The sequence below is a fragment of the Stegostoma tigrinum genome, chromosome 49, assembly GCF_030684315.1.
Source record: "Stegostoma tigrinum isolate sSteTig4 chromosome 49, sSteTig4.hap1, whole genome shotgun sequence".
NCBI classification, from domain to species: Eukaryota; Metazoa; Chordata; class Chondrichthyes; order Orectolobiformes; family Stegostomatidae; genus Stegostoma; species Stegostoma tigrinum.
The window spans coordinates 1831333-1854138 of record NC_081402.1 but is presented as its reverse complement, the minus strand read 5'-3'; the positions used below and the strand labels follow the sequence as shown (position 1 = coordinate 1854138).

At 41.7% G+C, this 22806-nt stretch overlaps 1 protein-coding gene across 4 annotated transcripts in view; it reads left to right on the top strand.

Moving 5' to 3' along the window:
• Positions 1 to 22806, top strand: part of LOC125450038 (5-aminolevulinate synthase, erythroid-specific, mitochondrial-like) — a 49521-nt gene that overhangs the window by 24907 nt on the left and 1808 nt on the right. For 3 of the 4 annotated variants that reach the window (XM_048525983.2, XM_048525985.2, XM_059643196.1), the window contains 4 exons: positions 5097 to 5276; positions 11640 to 11804; positions 16544 to 16812; positions 20911 to 21073. In XM_048525983.2, coding sequence (XP_048381940.1) covers positions 5097 to 5276; positions 11640 to 11804; positions 16544 to 16812; positions 20911 to 21073 — 777 coding nt within the window. The remainder of the gene's footprint in view (positions 1 to 5096; positions 5277 to 11639; positions 11805 to 16543; positions 16813 to 20910; positions 21074 to 22806) is intronic. The other variant, XM_048525984.2, reaches the window with a different exon arrangement.

The following is a 22806-nucleotide window of genomic DNA, read 5'->3' as shown; positions in this document are numbered from 1 at the left end:
CAGGGGAATTGAGTTTAAGAGCCATGAGGTTATGCTGCAACTCTATAAAACTCAGGTTAGACCACATTTAGAATATTGTGTTCAGCTCTGGTCACCTCATTATAGGAAAGATGTGGAGGGTGCAGAGGAAGTTTACCAGGATGCTGCCTGGAACTGGAGGGAGGGTCTTATGAAGAAAGGTTAAGGGAACTAGGGCATTTTTCATTGGAGCCAAGAAGGATGAGAGGTGACTTGATAGAGATGTACAAGATGATGAGAGGCATAGATAGAGTGGATAGCCAGTGACTTTTTCCTAGGGTGGAAATGACTTTTATGAGGGGGCATAATTTAAAGGTCATTGGAGGAAGATATAGGGGAGATGTCAGAAGTAGGTTCTTCACACAGAGAATGGTGGGCATGTGGAATGCGCTGCGGCAGTGTTAGTGGAGTCAGATACTTTGGAGACTTTTAAATGACTCTTGGATAGGCACATGGAGGATAGTAAAATGTAAGGTATGTCAGGTAAATTGATCTTAGTAGGATAGTAGGTTGGCACAACATCATGGGCCAAAGGGCCTGTACTGTCCTGCATTCAATGTTGTATATAAATTCATGGGACATTGGTGCCAGTACTGGGGAAGCTATCCTGATGGGCTGGGCTCCACCTGAATCAGGCTGAGACCAATGTCCCAAGCAAAATCATATAACTAGGGCTGTAAATAGGGCTTTGAACTTAATAATTTGGTGGGGGCGGGGGGAGCGGGTTCAATTGAATTGAAAAATAGAAAATCTAAGTTACAGGAGAAAGTAGAAGGGCAGGTTAGTCATGATGCTGATTGCTACCAGAAAATAAAAGGAGGATATAGAATGTGTGAATGTTATATTGCACCAAGGAATGATAGAAATGTAGACAGGGTTGGTAACAGAACAAACTTGAAACTGTGTAGCTGAATGCATAAAGCATTCAAAATAAGTCCTGTGAGCTTACAGGATAAATAGAGATGAATGGTTACTATTTCGTGACGATTACTGGGGCATCATTACATGGAAGCCAGGATTGGGAATTGAATACCCAACTCTGTTTTGGAAGGATAAACTAAGAAAGTGTGGCTTTGTTAGTAAGAAAGAGATGAATGCTGTGGTGGGAAACAATGTAGGTACTGGAGGTTCATAACGTAGAACCAGTCTGGATAGGAACAAATAAAATGCAAGGGAAGGAAGTCCCTGGCGGGAATAATTTATAGGTGCCCAAACAGTAGTTCCACAGTATAACCCAGGAGATACTGTAGGCTTGTAAGAAAGATATGACAACAATCAAGTGTGACTTAAATATGCCTATTGACTGGATTAAACAAATTCACAAGGGTGGCCTCAAGGGAGAGTTCTTTGAATATATTAGAGATTATTTTACAGCAAAATATAACATAAGAACAGAACTAGGAAGTAGGAGTAGGCAATTCAGGCCATTGAACCTGGTCCACCGTTCAATATCATCATGTCATTGAAGCTTCAATTCCACTTTCCCGCCTGCTCTCATAACCCTTCGGTATGTTATGACCTAAACGTATGTCTATCTCCTGCTAAAGTTACTCAATGCCCCAGTGTCCACCACACTTTTGAATCGTGAATACCAAGTTTGAAATAGACAGAAGTAATTTCTTCTAATTAAAATTCTTCTAATTTAAATCTGCTATGCTTTAAAACTATGGCCTCTCATTTTTGATTGCCCCACAAAGGATATATCCTTTCCAAGTTTAATTGGTCAGTTCCTTTTATCATCTTATGTACCTCAGTTAGATCTCCTCGCATTCTTTTGAACTCCAGACAGTACAGGCCTATCCTGCTCAATCTCTCTTCTCAAGATAGACTCCTCCTCTCTAGAATTAATCTGGTGAATTTCTTCTGTATTGCCTCCACTACAACAACATCATTCCTCAAGTAAGGGGGCCAGAATTATATGCTTGTGCAGTCTCACCAAGCCTTGTACAGTTGCAGCAACAGTTGCCTATGTTTATAATCTATTCCTTTGGCAATAAATGCCTAAATTCCATTGCCTCTTTTATTACCTGCTGTCCTAAGTTTTTTTGTGATTCATGTAGGAGGACACTTAGCATTCTGAAGTTTCTCTCCATTTAGATAATAAGTTGACTTTCTAACATTCCAACCAAAATGGATAACCTCATGTTGAGTACCTTTTATCTTTTTTAGTTATCTTAGTGCCTTTTATCTGTGCGACCAAGTTATTAACAAAGATTGTAAATAGTTGGGGCCTGAGGACTAAACCCGGTGGCACCTGACTAGTCACATCTTGCCAATCAGAAACAGACCCATTTATCCCAATTCTCTGCTTTCTGTTGGTTAGCAAACCCTCTATCCAAACTAATAAATTATGCCAAATCCCATGAGAGCTTATCTCGTATATTAACCTTTCGTGTATTAACCTTATCAAATGTCTTTCAGAAGTTGAGATATATTACATCTAGAGGATGTAATCCGCCCCAAAAAATTTTACATGTTACATCTTCGAAGATCTGTAGCAAATTTGTCCAATCTGATTTGCCTTTCACAAAACCATGTTGACTCTGATGGATTGCATTTTGACTTTCCAAATGTGCTATTATTACTTCCTTAATAATAGATTCTAACAAATTTCCTAGTGATGGATGTTACACTAACTGGTCTTTCTGCCTAGCCTTGTAGAACCAAATCTGTTCTCATGCCTTTGTAATTACGTTTGTTTAATTTCAGAACGCTAGTTGCAGATTCCACTTTCTCACCCTCAACCAGAATTTAAAATACTAGCAAGCTATGTTCACTCTTCTCTGGAGGACAATAATACCATGTCAACAGTAACAGGTTAGGCAGACGTTATAGGAAGGGAGGAACTTAGAATAATTATCATCATTACGGAAAATGTATTGAGCAAATTGTTGGGATTGAAGGTAGCCAATGTCTGTGGTCTGAAAGTCTGCATCCTCAGGTCTTAAAGAGTCAGTAGAGATAATGGATCAACTGGTTATAATATTCTAAAATTCCTTGGGTGGAGGAAAGGTTCCAGTGAATTGGAAAAATGCTAATATAGCATCCTAATTCAAAAAGACAGGGAGGTAGAAAATAGCAATCTATAGACCAGTCAGTTTAATATCTGTTGCTGGGGAAATTGTCAGAATCCATTATTAAGGAAGCAATAACGGCATATTTGTAAAGTTAAAACACAATCTATCAGAGTCAGTGTAGTTTTTATGAAGAATGAATCTTGTTTGACTAACTTGCTACAGTTCTTTGGAGATGTAATAAACAAAGTGGATAAAGAGGATCTTGTAAATGAAATATATCTGGACTTCCAGAAGGGCTACTGCAGAATTTAGCCCTGAGGCCTCAACTATTGACAATTTATATTTATAGCCTGGAAGCAGGGATAGCAGGTACTAAAACCAAATTTTCAGATGCCACTAAAATAGGTGGGAAAATAGGCTGTAGAACAAAATAAGAAATTTACATATGAGTAGGTTAGGTGAGTAGGCCAAAAGTTGGCAAACAGAATTTCAGCCAGATAAGTGCGAGGTTATCTGTTTTGGTCAGAAGAACATAAAGGTAATTTACTTTCTGAATGGAGAGAAATTTCAGAGTGCTTCAGTTCAGAGGGATCTGGATGTCCTTGTGCATGAATCACAGACAGCCAGTACACAAACATAGCAGGTAATATGGAAGGTAAAAGGAACTTCAGCGTTTACTGCTAAAGGAATAGGGTTTGGAAGTAGGGAAAGGTTGTTGCACCTACACAAGCTATTAGTGAGTCAGCACTCGGAGTACTGCATACAGTTTTGGTTCTCTTACTTAAAGAATGATGTCATTGTATTGAATGTGGAGGTGCCGGTGTTCACTGGGGTGGACAAGGTCAGAAATCACTACACACACACAAAAAATAAGTAACCTGTGTTTTGTGACATTGTAGTGGAGGCAGTTCAGAGAAAGATTCACTGGATTGACTCCAAAGGTGAGATATTGGTCTTATGAAGATAAATTGAGCAGTTTTGGCCTATACTCTCTAGAATTTAAAAGAATGACAGGAGATTTAATTGAGCTATATAAGATGCTAATGGGGATTGACAAATTGTACAGAGCAAGGATATTTTCTCTTGTGGGGCAATCTAGAACAAGAGGTCATAGTTTCAGGAGAAGGGTAACAGATTTAAATCAGAGATAAGGTCAGATTATTGCTCTCAAAGGGTTATGAATCTGTGGGAGTCACTAGGTTAGAGTGCAATGGATGCTGGGACACTCAGAAAATTTAAGGAGATACACAGATTTTTAGTCAGTAATGGCCTAAAGGGTTATAGGGAGAGGGCAGAAAAATAGAGTTGAGTCCGAGATGAGATCACCCATGAGTGGTGAAGTATAGCTTGAGCTGCTGAATTGCCTTCCCCCATGCCTAGTTCTTGTGTTCTTATGACTTTTCTCATAAGCCTGTTATGTTGCACTGCATCAAACGTGTTTCAAAAATCCATGTACACCACACCAACAGTATTACCTGAAAAACCCTTCCTGCTGCTTTTCAATGAACTCCATCAAACACAGTTTCCCCTTTAGTAACCTGTGCTGGCTGTTCCTAAGTAACTCATATGTACTGACTAATTCCAACTCAAATCATAGTTTCTAGAAGTTTCCACACCATTGACGCTAAACTGGCTGGTGTGCAATGGCTTGGGTTATCCTTACAATCATTTTTGAAGAATGGTACAATTTTGTCAGCCAATCTTTGGTCCTCTGGCAGTTCCTGAGTCTAGGGTAGACTGAAAGATTATGACCTTTGTCCGTGAGTCAAAAAGAAAGGGGAAGAGCTCACAGACAGGGAGAGTAAGTGTTGTCAGTGAGTTTTAATTTCCTGTTTGATTGAAGTGTCATAGCCAGATTGAGAACAAGACCCAAAAACTATTCAGATGATCATGTGAGATGCTGTAACATACAAGGCTATGCACCTGGAAGATGGAGCTACAATGGATAGGTGCCTAATGATAAGCATGCACAAAATGGGCCAGAGAGCCTCTTTAAATGCTGAAAAAACATTGGGACTCTATTAACAAGCAAATGGTTATGAATCTGTTTGAATCCCACAGGCTGTGAAATCTACTCAGATGCTGGGAACCACGCTTCTATGATCCAAGGGATCAGGAACAGTGGCGTTCCGAAGTTTGTTTTCCGGCACAATGATGTTGAACATCTAGAGCAGCTCCTGAAGAGGTCAGACCCAAAGACTCCCAAGATCGTTGCATTTGAAACTGTACATTCAATGGATGGTAAGGAATCAGGCATAACATTGCCATAGCCCCAGTCAGTTCAATAACCATGGTACAAAAATGATGGAGGCCAGTGTCAGATAGTAAAATATGCAGTAACTGTTCATTGTGTTTCTATATTTCTTTCAGAAAATTATACTTTTGGATACATATATGAGTAATTTAAGGTATAGAGTGCTAACCTTAGCAAATTTGGGCAGACAGGCTTTTGGTCTGTGGGTTCTGAAGGACTGTAACTCATTTCTCTGCATGTCACAAATCAAATGCTGCAAAATGACCAGTGAATAGTTTCAGTTCCAACCCTAGTGAAGTCCCAGGTTTCAACATTCCATGGAAAATACAGGCAACCCTCAACTTCCTGAGGAAAGATATAGCTGTTTGTTCCATAAGTGGACTTCGAGGGACAGCTCAAGTGGAGACTGTGGCCATCCAAGCTAGCTACCACCCATATAGACTAAGGGGTCTATTCCTAGTGGCATTACAGCCACTCACTGTGTCAAAGTCAGAAGTCACACAACGTCAAGTTATTGTGCAACAGCTTTATTTGAAATCGTAAGCTTTTGGAGCACTGCTCTTTTGTCATGTGATGAAGAAGCAGAGCTCTAAAAGCTTGTGATTTTAAATAAACCTTGGACTATGACCTGGTGTCGTGTGATTTCTGATTTTGTCCATCCGAGTCCAACACTGGCACCTCCACGTCATTCACTATGTCAGCTGAATGGATTTTTAACCTCAACACTGATCTACAGCTGCTTCCTGCAAGCATTTTTCTTTTTCTGCACTATAAACTGGAATGGAAGTTGGCTGCTAGATTACTGACATACCAGAAGAGTTTTAAAACTCGAAAATCAAAGGCTGTGTACTTTTGAAATGAGCAAAGTTACTTTTTGAAGAAGAGGGTGAAAAATTTGAGTCTGCGTGGCACCAAAAGTCTTTTGAGTTAAGGAAATTCTGCCTGACAGCAGCCCTATGATTGGTTGATCTGCAGAGTGTTAAAATATGTAAGCACCATGGTAGCAGACAGAGGCATCCAATGCTTCCAAACAGAAACCATTTATTTTCCTCTCTCTCCTTCTGTGTGGGAAAGGACAGAAAACTAAGGAAGTTTAAAAGAAAGGGCTCTAATGCAAGAAAAGGCTTAGGTCTATGCAATCAATTAATGAATTGAGAAAGGACTATAATCCTACACACAACAGCAATATTATCAGTTGTAAAAACTTTTTAAACAGCTTGTGTGGGATAATCTAATCTACACTGGAAATCTGGATTTGAGATCTTTGGAAGTTTGTTTACTCTGTCTATATACTTTTTTCAAACTGTAGTATCTATCAAATTGTTTGTCTTAATTATGAATGGGAGTGTGAATAATTTTAGGCTTTAAAGGGGTATAGTTTAAGCTTTATAGCAGTCATTCATTTTGGGATGGCATGTGGAACATTGGGGCATGCTTTTTGAAATGCTCTTCCAGGTTAAGTTGTAACATTCTGCAGAAATACAAATGCACATGAAAAGCACCCTCATCGTCAAGAAATACCTACATGTTGGAATCAACTTTCACCTTTAAGATGTCTATTTGTAGGTGGAAATATTATGGGTCCTGAGGGAAGATACTCTGTTCAGTGATGGCAAAATCTGGTGATGCTGGCACCATTATTTTGGTAAGAAAATTGTACCAGGTTTCCAATGTGCTGGCCAGGTTGGGGGGTCTTCCTATGATGCATATGACTGGCTCCTCATGCACCCGGCTCAATTTGAAAGGAGAAATATTCATTTCTGTACCATTTTCATGGCATCATGACATCCTGAGGCATTTCATAGTCAACTATTATTCCCTGAAGTGTAGCTAATGCAGTGACATGAGGAAGTGCAGCCACTAATTTGAGCTCAAGATCTCATAACCAGTTTGCAAATGGATGGTCAGGTAATCAACTGGATGATAAAATGTGAGGCTGGATGAACACAGCAGGCCAAGCAGCATCTCAGGAGCACAAAAGCTGACGTTTCGGGCCTAGACCCTTCATCAGAGAGGGGGATGGGGAGAGGGAACTGGAATAAATAGGGAGAGAGGGGGAGGCGGACCGAAGATGGAGAGAAAAGAAGATAGGTGGAGAGGGTGTAGGTGGGGAGGTAGGGAGGGGATAGGTCAGTCCAGGGAAGACGGACAGGTCAAGGAGGTGGGATGAGGTTAGTAGGTAGCTGGGGGTGCGGCTGGGGGTGGGAGGAAGGGATGGGTGAGAGGAAGAACCGGTTAGGGAGGCAGAGACAGGTTGGACTGGTTTTGGGATGCGCCTCCCCCTCTCTCCCTATTTATTCCAGTTCCCTCTCCCCATCCCCCTCTCTGATGAAGGGTCTAGGCCCGAAACGTCAGCTTTTGTGCTCCTGAGATGCTGCTTGGCCTGCTGTGTTCATCCAGCCTCACATTTTATCATCTTGGAATCTCCAGCATCTGCAGTTCCCATTATCTCTAATCAACTGGATAGTTGTTTTGGCTGACAGAAGAATGCTGCCTCTAGGGGGACTGGGAGAACGCCCTGCTTCCAATTGTGGTTGTGGAACCTTCAATGTCCAATAAACATTGAGAGGTGATGCCTTCAAAAGTGCACTGGGAGTCACACGAACCAAAACCTGCCATATAAAAGTACCATATAGCGTCATTATCTGTATCTGGAAAACAAACAAATATGAAGGTGGATGGTGCAGAGTTAGTGTGATAAAGAAGGGTCACTGGACTTGAAACATTAACTCTGCTTTCTCTCCACAGATGCTGCCAGTCTGCTGATTTTCTTCAGCAATTTCTGTTTTTGTCTCACTTTTCAGAGAGTTTGGCTATTCATTAATTTCTTAATTTGGTGAGAAGAGTAATGGTCACTTATTGTCTAACTACATAAAGCTACTGTTTCTTCATGGTAAACGATAACTCAAAGAACAATACAGCACAGGAACGTGCCCTTCTGCCCTCCAAGCCTGGACCGATACATTTTGCCTTTCCATACAAAAAGTGTCTTTGCTTACAGGATCCATATCCCTCTATCCCCTTCCAATTCATGTATTCGTTCAGATGTTTCTTAAATGCTGCTATTGTGTCTGTTTCCACTACCTCCATTAAGTACATAAAGGTAGATGAATCCCTGGAAATACTCAGGTGTACCCTAGAACTCTAGGAAAGCTAGGGAAATGATTGCTTGGCCCCTTGCTGAGATACTTGTATCATTGATAGCCAGAGGTGAGGTACTATTAGACTGGTGGTAAGGAAAAGGAACTATAGACCAGTGAGCCTGACATTGGTGGTGGGCAAGTTTTTGGAGGGAATCCTGAGGGACAGGATTAACATTAATTTGGAAAGGCATAAATTATGGATAGCTAAAATGGCTTTGTGCATGGGAAATTGTGTCTCATTAACTTGATTGAGTTTTTTGAAGAAGTAATGAAGAGGATTGATGACGGAAGAGCAGTGGATATGATTTATATGGACATCAGTAAGGTGCTTGACAAGGTTCCTCATGGTAGACCAGTTAGCAAGGTTTGATCATGTGAAATACAGGCAGAATTAGCTATTTGGATACAGAACTGGCTCAAAGGTAGAAGGCAGAGGGTGGTGGTGGACGGTTGCTTTTCAGACTGAAGGCCTGTTGCCAGTGGTGTGACCAGTGATGCAGGATCCATAGCTTTTTGTGATTAACATAAATGATTTTGATGCGATCATGGCAGGTATGGTTAATAAGTTTGCAGATGACACCAAAATTGGCGATGTAGTGGACAGCGAAGCAGGTTACCTCAGAGTACGATGGATCTTGATCAGATGGGCCAATGGACCAAGGAGTGGTAGATGGAGTTTAACTTAGATAAATGTGAGGTGCTGCATTTTGGAAAGGTAAATCAGGGCAGGGCATATACATTTAATGGTAAGTTCCTGTGGAGTGTGGCTGCACAAAGAGACCTTGGAGTGCATGTTCATAGCTCCTTGGAAGTGGAGTTGCAGATAGATAGGATAGTAAAGAAGGTATTTGGTACACTTGCCTTTATTGGTCAGTGCTTTGCGTATAGAAGCTGGGAGGTCATGTTGCAGCTGTACAAGACTTGGTTTGGCCACTTTTGGAGTATTGTTTGCAATTCTGGTCTCCATTCTATAGAAAGGATGTTGTGAAATTAAAAAGGGTTCAGAAAAGTTTAACAAGGATTTTGCCAGAGGTGGAAGGTTTGAGCTATAGGATGGGGCTGAATAGGTTGGGGACTATTTTCCCAGGGATGTTGCAGGCTGAAAGACGATCTTATAGAGGTTTATAAAATCATGAGGGGCATGGATAGGGTAAATATGCAAGGTCTTTTCCCTGGGCGGGGGGGGGAGTTCAAAACTAGACAGCATAGGTGTGAGGACAAAGATTCAAAAAGAACCTAAGGGGCAGCTTTTTTATGCAGAGGGTGGTGTGTGTATGGAATGAGCTTCCAGAGGAATTGGCGGAGGTTGGTACAATTACAACATTTAAAAGGCATCTGGATGGGTACGTGAATAGGAAATGTTTAGAGGGATATGGGCCAAATGCTGGCAAATGGGACTAGATTCATATAGGATATCTGGTTGGCATGGATGAGTTGGACTGAAGAGTCTGTTTCTGTGCTGTATATCTTGATGACTTGCTATGATCTCCTCTGGTAGTGTGTTCCAGGTACTCACCACCCTCTGTGTGAAAACCTCTTGTATCATACATCTTTTGTAAACATCCCTGCACCTTGACCTGTGCTCCTTCGTCATTAACTCCTCCACCCTGGGAAGAAGGCTCATAATTTCGATTCTATTCATGCCATTCACAGCCTTATAAACTTCGATCAAATTGCCCCTCAACCTCCTGCATTCCAGCGAAAACAAACCCAGTCTATCTAAATAAAAATGGAAAGAATTGAGGATGCTGTAAATCAGAGACAAAAATTGAAGCTGCTGGAAAAGCTCAGCAGGTCTGGCAGCATCTGTGAAGAGAATCAGGGTCAATGTTTCTGAAGAATTGATGCTCAAACCGAAATGTTAACTCTGATTCTCTCCACAGATGCTGCCAGAACTGCCGAGCTCTTCCAGTAATTTCTACTTTTGCCCCAGTCTATCCAAGCTTTCTTCTAGCTAAAGTTCCCCATACCAGGCAACATTTTGGAAAACCCATTCTGTACCGTCTCCAAAGCATACATATCCTTCTGGTAGTGTGGTGACCAGAACTGTACACAATGTTCCAAGTGTGGCCTAAAGCTACAAAGCAGCAGCACAACTTGCCTATTCTTATAATCAATGTCCCTTTCAATGAGGGTAAGCATTCCATAAGTCTTTTTTTACTACCTTAATTACCTATGCTGCCACCTTCAGTGATCTGTGAACCTGCACACACATTTATGTATAATTTCCATCTGTACTTGACCTTCCAAAACGTATCAACTCACACTTATCCTGATTAAACGCCGTCTGCCATTTTCTGCCCAAGCCTCCAACTGATCTATATCCTGCTGTATCTTCTGACAATCCTCCTCACTATCTACAATTTCACCAATTTTGAGTCATCCACAAACTTACTAATTAGAACAGCCACATTTTCTTCCATATCATTGATGGAGACCACAAAGCAGAGGTCCCAGCACTGAATCCTGTGGAACACCACTAGTCACAACCCTCCATTCTGAAAAGCATCCTTACACCACTATGCTCTGTCTCCTAAGACTAAACCAGTTCTGTATCCATCTTGCCAGCTCACCGCTTATACCATGCGTCTCATGGTGCAACTGTACAGGATCACTGTTTGCTTTTAGTAATGGTAATTTACAGTGCTCCTATACGGCCACGGTTCATTCATGGTCAGGGTCACTTGTGGTATAGTTGTGTTTACTGTTTATTCCTGGCAAGGGTCATTTACTGCGTGACTGTACAGAGCCACTGTCATTCATGGTAAGAGTCACTCAAAGTGTATTACAGTTCATTCATGGTATGGTTCAATTTCTTGGTAAGTTTCGATAGCTGTGCAACTGTACAGAGTCCACTTTTTAAATTCACTAATGAGATGTGTGTATCGCTGGCTGGGCTAGCATTTATTAGCTGTTCTCAAATTGCTATTGAGAGTGTGGTGAAGAACTGCCTTCTTGAACACCCACTATACTGCTGTGAAGAATTCCAGAAATGACCAAAAGATACTAAAGAAACGGCAAAGTGTTTCTAGTACGGACAATGACTTATTCTTGTTTGAGTCATTCACTGTGAAAACTACTGTTTACTTGTGGTAAGGTCACTCATGATATAATTTTCACTGACTATTCCTAGGAAGAATCATTCACCATGTCTCCATATAGTGTGCCTAGAATCAATTATTAAACTGTCTACTTCATGTAACCTAGGTGGCATCTGTCCTTTGGAAGAGTTGTGCGATGTCACTCACAAATATGGAGGCATCACCTTTGTTGATGAGGTACATGCTGTTGGTCTGTATGGAACTCATGGAGCTGGCATTGGTGAGCGGGATGGCATCATGCACAAAATAGACATCGTATCAGGAACACTTGGTGAGTCAGTGTCACAGTTTTGATTTGTCCATTGTTGAGGGGCCAGGGGTTGTGTATTAAGGAAAAAGTGCAAAGCAGGTTAAGGCAGGTTTGGAGTGAATCTAAGTAAACACATGAAGCATGTTGAACAAGGTTGCTAATGTGCAAGCACATTAGAACTCTGACATAGCAACATTAATGAAGCCCTGACTTAAATCAGGAGGGAGTTGGGAACCTAATATACCCGACTACAAGGTATTCAGGAAAAGCAAGGCAAGAAATAAAAGTGGGAAACTTGGCACTTTCTGTAGAAGAAACTGTCACAGTACGGGTAAGAGATTAATTAAGAAACTAAAGAAGAGTTATTCCACTGATAGTAGGAACTGCAGATGCTGGAGAATCTGAGATAACAAGGTGTAGATCTGGATGAACACAACAGGCCAAGCAGCATCAGAGGAGCAGGAAAGCTGATGATTTGGGTCAAGACCCTTCTTCAGAAATGGGGGAGGGGAAGGGGATTTTGAAATAAATAGGGAGGGAGGGGGAGGCGGATAGAAGATGGATAAAGGAGAAGATAGGTGAAGAGGAGACAGATAGGTCAAAGAGTGGAGCCAGTAAAGGTGAGTGTAGGTGGGGAGTTAGGGAGGGGATAGGTCTGTCCAGGGAGGACAGACAGGTCAACGAGGCGGGATGAGGCTAGTAGGTAGGAGATGGTGGTGGGGCTTGAGGTGGGAGGAGGGGATAAATGGGAGGAAGGACAGGTTAGGGAGGTGGGGACAAGCTGACTGTTTTTGGGACGCGGCCGGGGGGTTGGGGAGATTTTGAAGCTTGTGAAGTCCACATTGATACCATTGGGCTGCAGGGTTCCCAAGCAAAATATGAGGTGCTGTTCCTGCAACCTTCAGGTGGTATTGTTATGGCACTGCAGGAGGCCTAGGATGGACATGTCGTCTAAGGAGTGGGAGGGGGAGTTGAAATGGATTGCAACTGGGAGGTGCAGTTGTTTGTTGCGAAATAAGTGTAGGTGGTCCACAAAGTGGTCCCCATACAGCATGGAAACATCGACCCTTTAGTCCAACCAATCCAGGCTGACCATACTAAACTAAACCAGTCCCACCGACTGCACTTGGCCCATGTCCATCCAAACATTTCTTACTCATGATTTTTAAACATTGTAACTGAACCTGCATCCATGACTTCCTCTGGAAGTTCATTCCACCTACAAACCACTCTGTGTGTAAATAAATTGCCCCCCTATACTCTTTAAAATATTTCTCCTCTCACCTTAAAAATATGCCCCCTAGTTTTGAAATGCACCACTGTAGAGAAAAGACACTTGACATTTACTTTATCTATACCCTCATGCCTCCAACCTCCTACGCTCTAGGGAAAAAAAGTTCCAGCCTATTCTGCCTCTCCGCATAACCCAAATCCTACATTTCCAGCAATATCCTGGTCAATCTCTTCTGAGCCCTCTTCAGTTTAAATAACATCCTTCCAAAAACAGGGAGGCCAGAACACGGACATGGTATTCCATAAAAGACCTCACTAATGTCCTGTACAACCTTAACATAACATCCTGACTCCTATACTTAAAGGTTGAGCAATGAAGGCAAGTGTTCTAAATGCCTTCTTAACCACCCTACCTATATGTGATGCAAGCCTCAAAGAATTATGTGCCTGAACTCCTTGGTCTCTCTGTTCTACAACACTGCCCAAGGTCCTCTTTTTAATTGAAATATCTTGTTTTTGTTTGCTTTACCAAAATTTATCTTACATTTATCCAAATTAATCTCCATTCGCCACTCTTCAGCCTATTGGCCCAACTGATCAAGGTCTCTTAGATAACCTTCATCATTGTCCACTATACCACCAATTTTGATGTCATCCACAAACTTACTAACGATGTTTTCCATATTCTCATCTAAATCATTTATATAAATGACAAACAAAAGTGGACATAGCATTGATCCCTGTAGAACACTGTTGGCCACAGGTCTCCAGTCCGAAAAATAACCCTCAACCATCACTCCCTGTCTCCTGCCATTAGGCCAATTTTGTATCCAAATGGCAAGATTAAGTACCTAAGCGTGACAGGCATCAAAGTGAAAAACAGCCATGTGGCCCAGATGAGAGGCATTCTAGACTGCCTCCCAGGGTAAACTGTAGACATCCTTTCGGTGCTCCTTTGAAATGAAAGTGATGCTACAAGATTGCAGGATTGTAAATATTACATCTCTGATTAAAAAAAATGCATAAAGTATGTCACTACAGGCTAATTAGCCTGACTACAGCAACATCTAAATACAATAATCCATGGTAAAATTAATCAGCACTGAGAAAGCATGGGAAACTAGTACAGATTTGTCAAAGATTATTGATCAATTGAAGTAATTAGACAGGGATTTTGATGCAGTAATATTAAGAGCTCACGGTACAGTATGGTTGATGTTGCGAAGGTGAACTTTCAAAGGTACCTAAGTACTGTATAGAAAAATCTCACACAAAATGAAATCTCATGAGTTTTAGTGCATTAAGATGTCACTGGCTGAAGGATAAAGAAGAGTTCTGTGGTAAATGCTTATTGATAAATAAATTGGTGAAGTGGGGAGGGGGTGCAGGGAGAATAACAATAGCGTTTCTAGTGGGTTCTGTTATGGCAACTAGTTTTTTTCCATATTTCTTTCCAACCCGGACTTGGTACACAGGGAATAATTCACAAAGGTTCAGAAGCTCTGAGAAAAGCTAAACATGAAAAAAAAGATCCACTTCAGGCTGCAGGTAGAGGGCTGAAATGGGCTGAAAATGGCAGATGTAATGCAATGCATGCACTTTGGCAGAAAGAATGAAACACAATATCTTAAAACCTGAAGAGGGTATAGGAACGGTGAGGTCGAGGAGATATGTACACAAATCTTTGAGTTGAGGCAGCTATTAAAAAGGAATATGGATTTTTTTGGTTTATACATAGAGGCAGAGAGTAGATGGTTGGCTAAACATTGATAAAATCCTGCATGGCAGTATTGTAGCCAATTCTGGTCATGGAGAGTGTCACAGCCTAGGAGGCAGAGTAGAATTGAACTAGAGGTGTGGGGCTTCAGTAATTCGGGTCAGTAGAAAAGGTATGATTACTCTCCTTACAGTAAAGAAACTCATGAAAGTGGAATGTTGCAATTAGCCTCGCTACTTCTGACTTAAAAGGGTAGTTGGTTTCTGGACCTGGTCCCTCTCTGTTTGTGCCTGCTACAAGGACACCAAGGAAGAAACCCAAGCAGTTCTGAAGTTATAAGAAGGTTAATTGGACTCAATACATTAACTCTGTTTTCTCTCCACAGATGCTGCCAGACCTGCTGAGTGTCTCCAGAAATTTCTGTTTTTGTTTGAATGGGGGCACAAGCAGCCTGGCCTGTAGCATGGTTAAATAGATAATTGGTGCTGAATATCAAGACTCTTTTCTAGTGATCTATTTGTCGCAACGATGCTTGAGTCATAGGGTTTTTATAATATGGAAAGGAACCCTTCAGCTCATGGTGTCTGCCCCAAGCATCAAACATCATCTATTGTAATCCCATTTTCAGTACTTAGCTCAAAGCCTTGCATGCTATGGTATTTCAAGTTGGCACCCAAATAGTTCGTAAATATCTTGAGGTTTCCTGCCTCTACCACCATTCCAGGTAGCAAGTGCCAGGTACCCACAGCCCTCTGAGTGAAAAAAAATGTTTTCCTCAAATCACTCAAGAGTCATAAAGATGTACAGTATGGAGAGAAACCTTTTGGTATAACTTGTCCATGCCAACCAGATACCCTAAATTAATCTAGTCCCATTTACTGGTAATTAGCCCATATCCCTCTAAATTCTTCCTATTCACAAATCCATCCGATGCCTTTTAAATGTTGTAATTGTACCAGCCTCCACCACCTCCTTTGGCAGCTTGTTCCAAACACCCACCACGTTCTGCGTGAAAAAGTTGCCCCTTAGGTCGTGTTTTCCCTATTTATTTGTGGAATGTGGGCATTGCTGGCTGACCAGCATTTCTTGCCAATCCCTAGTTGCCCTTGAGAAGGTGGTGGTAAGCTGCCTTCTTGAACTGCTGCAGTCCACCTGCTGTGGGTTGATCCTCAATGCCCTTAAGGAGGGAATTCCAGGATTTGGACTCAGCAACAGTGAAGGATTAATTAAATCTTAAAAGTTAAATCTTTCCCCTCTCACCTAAACCTCCTGTTCCTTACCTTAAAACTCTGCCCCCTGGGTATTGACCCCTGTACTAAGAGGACAAATTTCTCCCTATTCACCCTACTTATGCCTCTCAGAATCTTATACACCTCAATCAGTTTCCTTCTCAGCCTTTTCTGCTCTAAGGAAGAAAACACTCACCTATCTAGTCTCTCTTCAAAGCTAAACATGACAATTAGTGATCAATCCTCCAACAACATGGTTAAAAGATATGTTGGAGGTAGTTTATAGCCACTGAGAAGGGAAAATTGGATTTGGATGAAGTACATGATAATGGGAGCTGGGGTTTTCAGTTGGTGGATGTGCAATAGTATGACACAGGGCCAGCTATTTACTTAGAACTTAAGAAAAAACTGAAGATGCTGGAATTCAAAGACTGAAGAAAGGTAATACACGAAATGTTGACTGCTCCTTTCCTCCAGGGGCTGCCTGGCTTGTGGTGTTCTTCCAGCATCCTGTTTGTCTACCAGATATTTACTGTCCAACTCAGGGCTGAAATTGAAAGTTGAATGTTTTTCCTTTCCAGGTAAAGCCTTTGGCTGCGTGGGTGGCTACATCGCCAGCACAGCTTCACTCATCGATACAATAAGATCCTATGCCGCAGGCTTCATTTTCACCACAGCACTGCCACCGATGGTGCTGGCAGGTGCCCTGGAGTCTGTGCGTATCTTAAAGACTGAGGAAGGTCAGGCACTGCGTCGGTCTCATCAGCGCAATGTCAAGTACATGCGCCAGTTGCTGATGGACGCAGGTCTGCCAGTCATCAACTGTCCTAGTCACATCATCCCCATACAAGTAAGTGATCAGTATCTTGGGCAGTACCATCTCATCACAGAACCACTGGCACAGGGTATCCCAGGATAATCTCACTATATACACAAGTGTCGCAGGATAATCTCACTGACAACCAGTGATACAGGGCTATCCTCAGGATAGTCTTACTCTGCAACCAGACACACAGGGTAACCTCACTGTACAACCAGTAGCGCAGCGCTGTCATAGCATGACTGCATTGTGATAAATGTGAGGTTATCCACCTTTGCAGCTGATGGTAACAGCTTGGGAAAGGGGGAAGTGCAACAAGACCTGGGTGACCTAGTACACCAGTCGTTGAAAGTGAGCATGCAGGTGCAACAGGCAGTGAAGGAGCCAAATGGAATGGTGGACTTCATAGCGAGGGGATTTACATACAGGCCTAGGCATGTCTTGGTGCAATTGTACAGGGCCTTGGTGAGGCCACACCTGGAATATTACGTGCAGTTTTGGTCTCGTTATCTGGGGAAGGATGTTCTGGCTACAGAAGAAAGCACAAGGGAGTCCAGAAGTAGGGATCACAGTCTAATGATGTAGGGTAGGTCCATTTAGGACTGAGGAGAAATTTCTTCACCCAGAGGGTGGTGAGCCTGTTGAATTCTCTGCCACAGAAACCAGTTGAGATCAAATCATTGACTGTTTACAAGAAGGAGTTAGGTATAGCCCTTAGGGCTAAAGGGTAAAAAAGGATATGGAAGAAAGCAGGAAAAGGGTACTGAGTTGGATGATCAGCTATGAACATGGCAGAGCAGGCTCGAATGGCTGAATGGCCTACTTCTTTTCCTATTTTCCTTGTCTATAACACAAGGCTGTCTCCAAGGTAATCTTACTGTATAAACACTGATGAAGGACCGTTCCCAGGGTAATTGCACTGTATAACCAGTGACACAGGGCTGTACCTAGGTTAGTCTTACTGTATAATCAATGGCACAGTACTATCACAAGGTAACCCTCATTGTATTACCAGCAACACAGAAGTGTTAGAATAATCTCTCTGTATAACCAGTGTTGTCCCAGAATAGTCTCACAGTATAACAAGTGACATGGGACTGACCCACTTTAAACTCGAACTCCATACCCAGTGTCACAACATTGTTCCCAGGTAACTTCACTATAGAGCCAGAGACACAGGACAGTATAGGGATAATCTCACTGTGTAACCAGTGACATAGCATAGTTTCATGATATAAACAGTGAAACAGGGCTGTCCCAGGGTAATCAGAGATAATGGGAACTGAAGGTGCTAGAGAACCCGAGATAACAAAGTGTGGAACTGGATGAACACGGCAGGCCAAGCAGCATCTTAGGAGCACAAAAGCTGACGTTTCAGGCCTAGATCCTTCATCACAAAAGGGTCTAGGCCCGAAATGTCAGCTTTTGGGCTCCTGAGATGCTGCTTGGCCTGCTGTGTTCATCCAGCTCCACACTTTGTTGTCCCAGGGTAATCTTGCTTTCTAATCAATGACACAGGGCTAACACCTGAGTCGTTTCACTGCATAGTAAATGTCTCAGAGCTATCCCCAGCGTTATCATACTATTATACTCAGTGTCACAGGGTAATCCGCAGGGTAATATAATCAGAGTCACAGGGCTGCTCCCAGGATAATCTCATGATAGTACCAGATAAGCAGGTTGTGCAAGGGCAATCTCATTGGAGAACTACTAAAACATAAGACTGTCTCCAGGATAACTGCAAAGGGCAACCAATGTCATACTGTCACACCACACTCTCACCCACAGTATAATCTGTACTAACTGTACCTATTAATCCATCTCAAATAGACCCTCTTGTCTGCACAATATCTATTGGTTCTGAAATGACATTCCAGTCATCCAATCATCATGTAAGGATCATGCCAGAGGACTGAAGCATTGGAAATGTTATGTCTTTGTGCAAAAAATAATGTAAGGATAAATCTAAAAATTATAGACCAACCAATTTAATTTCAGAAGTGGGGAAATTTCTAGAAACAATAATTTGGGCTATAACTAACAGGCACATCAGTAAATGTGGGTTAATTACAGAGAGTTAACATGGGAAAATCATGTTTAACTGACTGGCTGGAGTTTTTTTTAAAGAGGGTTGATAAAAATAATGCTATTGATGTAGTGTACTTGGACTTTGGCATTTGGTACATTGGCACATCACAGACTTGTGAGAAAAGTTATAGATCACAGGAAAAAAAGGACAGTAGCAACATGAATATAAAGTCAGCTGAAGGATGGGAAATAGAATAATAGTTACTAGATATTTTTCAGGAAGGTTTATGTTGGAATTCCCCAGGGTTGGTCGTGGAACCCTTGTTTTTCTTAATTTTTAATAATGTTCGAGATCTTTAGAGTGCAGGGGACAATATCAAAGTTTTCACACAATAATAAACTTGGGAATATTGTAAATATGAGGACTGTGTTGAACTTCAAAAGGCCATTGACAAGTTGATGGATGGACAGATAGGTGGCAGATAAAGTTCAATGCAAAGAAGTGTGAGAAAATATATTTTTGGTAGAAAGAACATGGAGAAAGATAGTAAAATACACAGGCTACTACTCTGAACAGTGTGCAGGAAGATAGAGACCTATATATGTGCACATGTTAATAAACGTGGCAGGACTGGTTCACAAAGCATTATCCTGGGTTTTGTTAACAAGGCCATAAAGTACAGCTGCATAAAGGTCATGCTGAACCTACACAAGACATTGATCAACCTCAGTCGTGTTGTGTACAGTTCTGGGCCCCACACAATAGGAATATGTGAATGTACTGGAATGAATGTAGACATGATTTACAAGAATAGTTCTGGCGATGAGACACTTCAGACATGAAGATAAATTGGACAGGCTGGGGCTGCTTTCCTTGGAAAGATTACTCTATACAGTTCTGGGCACCCCACTTTTGAAAAGGAGCTTAGATCTGATCCATTGATTGTGGGATCGCTTTTCCTGTCTATTGCATGCAGTTTCTGCCATTTAGCAAAAAGGCAGCCCACTGTTGTAGCTTCACCAAGCTGGCATTTAATTTTTAGTTTGTGCTGTTTTTGATATGCCCTCCTGTAGTCTTCATTGAACTAGTGAAAACCTCTCAATTTGATGGCAATGGAACAATAGCGGCATGCCGGGCCATGTGGTTACAGATTGTGGTTGAATACACAACTGCTGCTGTTGATGGCCAACAATGCCACACGGATGCCAGTTTTTAGTTGCCAGATCTGTTTGATGTCTGTCCCATTTAGCACATGGGGTTGTCACACACCATGACAGAGGCTATCCTGAATTTGAAGGATCGTGTTGCCTTCTTATGTCCTCTTTATAATTTAGCTCTGCATCACCAACAAATATAGCAACCATAATTTCCATCTCTTCATCCAAGTAATTTACATAAATTGTGAACAGTTGAGTACCGAGCACATTGCCAGGCTGATAAAGACCAATTTAAGCCTACTTTTTGCTTCCTGTTAACTAGTCAATCTTCCATTCATGCCAATATGCTACTCATACACCAATAGCTTTTATTTCCCACAATAACCTTTGGTATGGCACTTTATCAATGCCTTCTGGAAATCTAAGTACAGTATAGCCATCACTTCTATTTGATCCATAGTCCATATTAATTCCTATATTAATATCAGCATCCTGGTCAGATTGTACCTGGAGTATCAGAGACACATACCAATCAGCACAACACTGAGGAACTAGACAGAAGAATCCCAACTTCAGATAAAAAATGCAGAAAGAACTTGATATGCAAGAGCTGTTCAACTTCCCAAAAGAAATGTTTCAAAAAAGAAAACTTAAGAGAAAAATGAGACTTACACAGGATAAATTAGAGCTAGAATAATACTCCCAAATAGCTCAAAGCGGCAAGGGGAAAATGGTCAGGGTGCAAAAATCGATTTGAGACTGACTGCTAGGAGATGTTTTACAACTGAGAAAGTGAAAAGATTATCAGGAAGTCTGACAATGGCATGGACACTGAACAAGCAGAGGGTTGTGGATAATGGCTGGGTCATATTTTGGAAGGATAAGATCTGAGAGAAGAAATGCTAACCAGGTTTAACTGGCTGCTGCTTCCCCCCACTGAAGGTGTGTGATGCTGCAAAGAACACTGAGATCTGCAACATAATGATGCGTCGACATGATATCTATCTGCAGGCCATTAACTACCCGACTGTTCCCCGGGGACAGGAGCTCCTACGACTTGCTCCATCCCCACATCATGAACCCTGGATGATGGATCACTTTGTGGGTGAGTAATCATAGTATTGGATTGAGGTGAGGGAGGGAGGTGCCAGCAACACTTTGTGGTGTCTGACAATGTAATGATGTACTGCGGGATTGTTAGTGAGAGGCACGTACATTGGTGGCAGTGGCCCTGGGTTGGGAATTTTCTTCGGGATTTTCTGTTCCTGTCCACTTTCTAGGAGCCTTGCTGTTTGCAACAAGACAACAGGATCACATTGGAATGTAGTATTCAGCCATGTACTACATTGATGTACAGATAGCTCTCCTATTACACGATAGTTGTGTTCTTGGATGGCTTCGTGCTATAGGAAATCACGCTACAGAAAATCGCCATTGAAAACGGTGTCATAGGGAAATTGCTGTACCTGTACAGCAGGAAGTTTGCGTAATCCAAACAGCGTCCACACTTCATCAATCGCGTTACAGCCAATTCATACTAGCAAAACATGGGTTATAGCAGAACTACCTGTAGAGGAATAGCCAGAATGGGTATCGATGGAGCATTCCCTGGGGTTCAGGGTGTTACAAATAAGCCAATGTTAGATGCTTGACAGTCCTCTATAACATTGTCTCAACTGTCAAAGTGAACAAATACATTATACCCATCACTTCTACTTTGCATCATCAACAAAGATAGCAACCATAATTTCCATCCCTTCATCCAAGTAATTTACATAAATTGTGAACAGTTGAGTACCGAGCACATTGCCAAGCTGATAAAGACCAATTTAAGCCTACTCTTTGCTTCCTGGTAACCAGTCAATCTTCCATTCATGCCAATATGCTACTCATACACCAATAGTTTTTATTTCCCACAATAACCTTTGGTATGGTACTTTATCAATGCCTTCTGGAAATCTAAGTACAGTATATCCATCACTTCTATTTGACCCATAGTCCATATTAATTCCTATATTAATATCAGCATCCTGGTCAGATTGTACCTGGAGTATCAGAGACACATACCAATCACCCCAACACTGAGGAACTAGACAGAAGAATCCCAACTTCAGATAAAAAAAATTTCACACATTAAACATCTGAGTATTACCATCAGCAAAGTCGGCTTATCAGCTTGTAATCTATTGTTGATACTTCAGTGTATACCTATGGGAGTGCTGCATTGTCTGAGATGTTTGGATAAGGGGAATCCTGCCTGCTTGTTCAGCGAGATGTGAAAGATTCCACAGCCGGTACTCAGAGAAAAGCTTGATTTCCTATGGCTAAAATTCTAATATCACCAGGAGAAATATGAATATAGATTGGTTGATCAGAGATAATGGGAACTGCAGATGCTGGAGAATCCAAGATAACAAAGTGTGAAGCTGGATGAACACAGCAGGCCAAGCAGCATCTTAGGAGCACAAAAGCTGGCATTTCGGGCCTAGACCCTTCATCAGAGAGGCTCTCTGATGAAGGGTCTAGGCCCGAAACGTCAGCTTTTGTGTTCCTAAGATGCTGCTTGGCCTGCTGTGTTCATCCAGCTTCACACTTTGTTATCATAGATTGGTTGATTGTTGGTCCCTCTTTGTAAAATATTGCTGTATATACATAGATTGCCAAGGTTTGCCTACAATAACACTGATTGTGTTGCAAAAGTGCTCAAACAACTATAAAAGCACTTTGGCAAGTCCTAAGGTTGTGGATAGAGTTGCAGAAATATAAGCTCTTCCTTATTTGAAATATCTCTCCACTTCTTTAAATCTGTCCTGGAGTCCATTATTGCCACCATTCTTG